The sequence below is a fragment of the Gavialis gangeticus genome, unplaced genomic scaffold, assembly GCF_001723915.1.
Source record: "Gavialis gangeticus isolate Ggan-Ray unplaced genomic scaffold, GavGan_comp1, whole genome shotgun sequence".
Taxonomy (NCBI): domain Eukaryota; kingdom Metazoa; phylum Chordata; order Crocodylia; family Gavialidae; genus Gavialis; species Gavialis gangeticus.
In genome coordinates this window covers 55,190,064-55,196,035 of record NW_017729029.1, presented here as the reverse complement: position 1 = coordinate 55,196,035, position 5,972 = coordinate 55,190,064, and the positions used below count along the sequence as shown (strand labels likewise).

At 43.7% G+C, this 5,972-nt stretch overlaps 1 protein-coding gene across 2 annotated transcripts in view; it reads right to left on the bottom strand.

Annotated features, from left to right (window-relative positions):
• Window positions 1-5,972, bottom strand: part of TBC1D8B (TBC1 domain family member 8B) — a 71,710-nt gene that overhangs the window by 51,068 nt on the left and 14,670 nt on the right. For both annotated transcript variants that reach the window (XM_019521631.1, XM_019521632.1), the window contains exon 2: window positions 2,382-2,492. In XM_019521631.1, coding sequence (XP_019377176.1) covers window positions 2,382-2,492 — 111 coding nt within the window. The remainder of the gene's footprint in view (window positions 1-2,381; window positions 2,493-5,972) is intronic.

The window sequence follows — 5,972 nt, the reverse complement described above, 5'->3', positions numbered from 1 at the left end:
GCATGGGATTGTTCCATCCTAAGTGCAGGACTTTGCACTTGTCCTTGTTGAACCTTACAAGATTTCTTTTGGCCCAATCCTCTAATTTGTTGAGGTCTCTCTGAATCCTATCCCTATCCTCCAGTGCATCTACTAGTTCCCCCAGCTTGGTGTCATCTGCAAACTTGCTGAAGGTGCACTCCATCCCATCTTCCAGATTATTAGTTAAGATATTGAACAAAACTGGCCCCAGATCGACCCCTGGGGCACTCCACTTGATCCCGGCTGCCAGCTATTCACTGACCCATTGATTACTACTTGTTGAGCTGGATAACCCAGCCAGCTTTCTATCCACTTTACAGTCCATTCATCCAATCCATACTTCCTTAGATGCTTGCAAGAATGCCATGGGGGACCATAGCAAAAGCCTTGCTAAAGTCAAGATATATCATGTCCACTGCTTTCCCCATATCCACAGAGCTGGTTATTTCATCATAGAAGGCAATCAGGCTGGCCAGGCTTGACTTGCCCTTGGTGAATCCATGCTGACATGTGACCTAATCATCTTCTTTTCCTCCAAGTCCTTAAAAATTGATTCTTGAAGGACCTGCTCCATGATTTTTCTGGGGACTGAGGTGAGGCTGACTGGTCTGTAGCTCCCTGAATCCTCCTTCTTCCCTTTTTAAAAGAAGGGCACTATATTTGCCCTTTTACAATCATCCGGGACCTCCCCTGAGCACCATGAGTTTTCAAAGATAATGGCAATGGGCTCTGCAATCACATCAGCGAACTCTCTCAATACCCTCATATGCACTGCTTCCAGCCCCATGGACTCGTACACGACTGGCTTTTCTAAATAGTCCCTAACCTGTTCTTTCACCACTGAGGGCTGCTCACCTTTTCTCCAAACTCTGCTGCCTGGGGCAGTAGTCTGAGAGCTTACCTTGCCTGTGAAGATCAAGGTAAAAAAGGCACTGAGTACTTCAGCCTTTTCCTCATCAGCTGTCACTAGGTTGCCTCCCTCCAAGGGACCAACACTTCCCTGACCTTCTTCTTGTGGCTGACATACTTGTAGAAACCCTTCTTGTTACCCTACTTGTCCCTTGCTAGCTGCAACTCCAATTGTGCTTTGTCTCTCCTGACTTCATCCCTGCATGCCCGAGCAATACTCTTATAATCCTCCCTACTCATCTGTCCAAGCTTCCACTTCTTGTAAGCTTCCTTTTTTTGTGTTTATACCTCTTCAGTGAGATTACGCTAAACCAAACTGGTCGCCTGCCATATCTGCTGTTCTTCCTGCACATAGGGGTGGCTTGTTGCTGTGGCCTCCGTAAGGTTTCTTTAAAATACCACCAGCTCTCCTGGACTCTTCTTACCCTCAGACTGGCCTCCCAGGGGATTCTACCCATCAGTTCCCTGAGGGAGTCAAAGTCTGGTTTTCTGAAGTCCAGGGTCCTTATTCTGCAGCTCTCCTTTCTTTCTTTTGTCAGGCTCCTGAACTCAGTCATCTCACGGTCACTACTGCTCAAACTGCCATCCACTTCTACATTGCTCACCAATTCTTCCCTGACTGTGAGCAGCAGGTCAAGAAGAGCATGGCCCCGTGCTGGTCGCCAACCCTCTCACCAGGAAGTTGTCCCCAACACTCTCCAAAAACTTCCACGATTTCCTGTGCACTGCTGTATTGCCCTCCCACCCCTCTCCTTCAATCTACGTGACCTTTTGTATGTGACCTACAAAATTTAGCTCCAGCTCCTCCAGGCTCGGCTGTAAGCTTTAACAGGTTTCATGGGGACAATACTGCTTTTGAGTCTATCAGTTTTTATGCATGATGCTTACTATTGAGGCATCTATGATTAGTTCTTCAGTGCTACAGGGGAAGACTTGTTTGTATAAGCCTGAAGAGAAGGTCCTTACCCATTAATTAAAATATCTAACAGTAGAGCCTTAATTCAATAAATGCAACATGATTAGTACAGGATTAGACTTAACACTGGCTATGATGTGCCCAAATGGCAGGTATGCATTCTCTATAATCTACATTGTTCATAAACAAATGAAAAAAAAAAAATCATCTCACACTGAAATGTAACATAGAAGTACAAAAGCTCAGAACACCTGACAAAGCATTTTTAGGGACACAATTCTGTAAAATGCAGGTTTTTTCCATTCCCCCCCACCTAGCCACACCCCACATGGCCCTGACTGAGTAGTACTTGGAAGTCTTTCCATTTCCACCATGATGTGAGCAGTTTTATTGTTTGAGCCTAATTAAGTTAAATGGAGAAGAGAGATGATGCCCCAGCGCAAGTTCACATCCCTTTCTTTGTTACATTCTCAGTGAACCAAGAAACACTCCTTTTCAAACACCAGTTAATCTCTAAATAAAGATACATACGTACCACAAGCAATGGACCAGTAGACTTGAGAATCTGGTGTCTGATGCAGGATACGAAATGGAGCGACTTTTGATGTAGAATCCAAGACTGCATCTAGCGTCCCCACGAGAAGGCCTGTTGTGTGTGAGAAAGTTTTAGAAAGTTCAATAAATAGCGTGGAAGTAAGTTTTGTAACACACATGCCGGCTCTAACTCTGCATTCTTTACTCAGGAAGCCAAGGAGAGTTTTGCCTGAGTGAAGAATCAGGCCCATCCTAATGATCCTGATGAAACAGAGTAGTGGAGTCAATAAAGACAGATTTTTCTGCAACAAGAAAGGAAAGCAATAAAGCTTTGGGAAATAGTATTCAGTCTAGGAGATCCTTGGGGAGATTTCAGGGCAGCTTAGATCATTATCAGGTGGATCTGAAGGTTGGGAACCTTTCCAGGATACTTACAAAATGGACACACAAGTATAAATTGCAAATAGTACAAGGGTGTTGTAAATGACTATTCCCAGCATGCAATGGGTCTATCTGTATACAAAGTGCCATGTGAACCACTTAATTATATTTCTCAAATATAACTAATTTGTGCACCACTTTAAAGGATCATTTATTCTGGGTTTGTTCTATCTCAGTGAATTTACATTGCTGGGTGGCCACGATAAGGGACTTTACAGAATTTTCCTTTATCTATGACTCACCTACCCCACCCATCCATTACACAAGGCCACATGCACTGCCTAGATCTACTTGCCCAATGACTGCTATCCATCACATACACGCTAGAAGCCCAGGCACAAGTCCTTTTAAGTGACCATCCACACGCTGACAGGGAGAAACATGGATATTTTATCCTGTCCCCACATGCATTCTGGATGTACATTATCAAAGATCCACTATTCCCACAGGTGTCAGGTCCTCCAAAATCTAATGGCTATAATACTCTGTTTCCAGCTTTAAAATCATGCTAATAAATTAAGCATTTTTAAGCAGATTTCTGACCAAAGGCAAACAATATTGATTTTTAAAGTGAGAGCTGCATCATAGTTAGGGATGAACAATTTCATGAGAAAAATGCCATCGCTGCATTTCACCTTGACTGTCCAAACCTTTATAGTAAAGTAGTAGAAATCTGCACTTCACTAAGTTATTTCAAGTGTTTCCTTCAAAATTAAGAACCAGGTAAATTAAAATTGGTTAAAGAAATAAGCATAGGAAAAAAAAAAAATCTATGCTTTTGGGTTCGGATGATTAAGCAAAGTCTGTCTTTAGTAATCAACCACAAAATTACTTCCAAGGAACAACAACACCTTCGTAAGGAAGATTCAAATCAACAAGAGATCTCAGTTTCATGAAGAAATACCTTCTTAGTTTGACTTCATAATCAAATGTTTTCTTTTAGAACAGTAAAGATATACTAGTAATAAAAAAAATAGCTTATATTTACTCCGAGTCCTAGAGAAGATGTGGAAACCTACGTATACCCCACATTATTTCTACATCTGTAACGTCTACAGAATTGCATTATGTTCCCAGAAATTTCTAAACAGTGGAAACGGTCTCCACTGAAGAGGAGCTCTTGCCTAAGGACTGCTCAATACATCCTCAAATAAACAAGTGAAAGTCATTATGTGATCCAGACAGTTCACAGCAAGTCAGATTTAGCATTGTTATAACTCCACCAATCCATACTTATTCCACCATTATTAGTCTGGTCCCCTGCTGGAATCTCTTCTTCTATAAAATTCTAGAGGTGCACCAATATATCGGTTCCATATCAGACTAGTACTGGCCCATATGGCTGGTTAATAATTGGGTATCAGCCAAGAAAGTCTTTATTAGTGCACCCCTACAAAATTTCTCATTTCTCTCCCCATTAAACTCAGAAATGCACCGTTAGTTGCATGAGAACATACAATGCAATGAACCATAAGCAGCCCGATCTGAGAAGGTACGAAATGCAGGCAGTCCTTCTCGGCACTGCCTAATTTGTAACTAGGTCATGCACAATTTCACATTAAGAGATTATCTTTTAGTGGCTATTAGATGATCAGAATAATTCTTCCTAACAAAATAAGGACACATTATGAGAAAGACCAAACAAAAGCAATTAAGGATCAGTAAATTAATTCAAGCCAATAAATCCTACATTGCAGACATAATTTTGTGGAATACAAAAGAGCACAGTCATACCTGCTGTGTCAAATCAGCATTCTCCACAATTTATAAGCTTCGCATTACAAATTAAAACATAAAAAGTACATATTTATTTGAAGACCTTTTGCTTATTGAACAAATTATAACCCTGAGCTTGTTTTAAAATATGGCTTTGCTTTAGTACATATTTTGATCGCCATCTCTCTCGCCTTTCTCCCTGTGCCATTGCTTTCTGCTGTGAAATACGGCACAGGGATATGAGTCACTATTTGTAAAAGGTGCAAGAGTTCATTTGGAAGGAGTAATCTTACGAGGCTCGGTAACAAAGCAGCAGTATTCAATTTGCCAGCACAGTCAATATCTACTGTAAAAATTAGCAACACACTAGGTTTTAAAGGTAAAATAAATTATCTACCACTCAGTTCTGTCATTTTATACAGCCCTGAACTGAGCAGAGTTTGTGTGCTATAGAAAAGGTAAAGAAAACATTCTGAAGAACACAAGCCTGCTATTACCGGGTGCGATAATAGATGCATGTATCAATCAGCAGAGACACAAGAGGTTTTTCTTATGCAGAGATGAAACTCTTAAACCATCTGAATGAGAAGGGATCCTGGTTTTCTCTGTTTAAAATTGCAAATTCTCTGATTAAAACCCCCAACATCTGCAATTAAAATGAAACACGACTACATATCTAGGTATCAACCGAACACAGTATTTTATTGATATGTTTACAACTTGAAAGCAATTTGAAAGCCTACCAGTGCCTCAATCACTATAATAAAGTCTAAGTACATTTTGGTATTTGATTTTGGGGTTTTTAATCATGGAAAAAATCACAGCTCCCCCACACAGGTCCAGGCCCCTCACTCCCAAGCCACAACCCTCCCAGCCCTGCTGGTGCCCCTTACTCATTCCCAAGCCCCTGGGCCCCGCCTGTGCCCCTCACTCCCCACCTCCAGCATCCCCACCCCAGCCCTGCCAGTGGAGGGCCCCAGCTGCCAGGCTATGGGGCCAGAGACCCAGGTACACAGCCCCCTGCAGCAGCGCCTGAGCCCTGGCTGCCACCCACGGGCATGCAGAGCCTCACTCCCCTTCCTCCATGGGCATCCAGGGTGGAGCAGAGCCCGTGGGAACTCCATGCCACCATGGCAAGCCGCCCCCTGCCCGCCTAGAAGCAGCGAAGGGCACAACTCCTCACTGCCACCCCCGCTGCTTCTGGGCGGGCAGGTGGTGCTTTGCCAGGGTAGCATAGGATCTGCAGCAGCAAGGAGCTTCCTGCCCAGCCCCGCTCTGCCCTGCCATGCTGAGTCCCAACCACTGGGCCGCAGAGGCCCCAGGGGAGGGCAGCAGGGCAGGGAGCCCAAGCCTACAGCAGGCAGCCTGCTCCCACCCCCACCCTGCACACAGATCTGGGGGGCATTTGCCCCCTCTGCCCCCTCCCCCCCAGAAG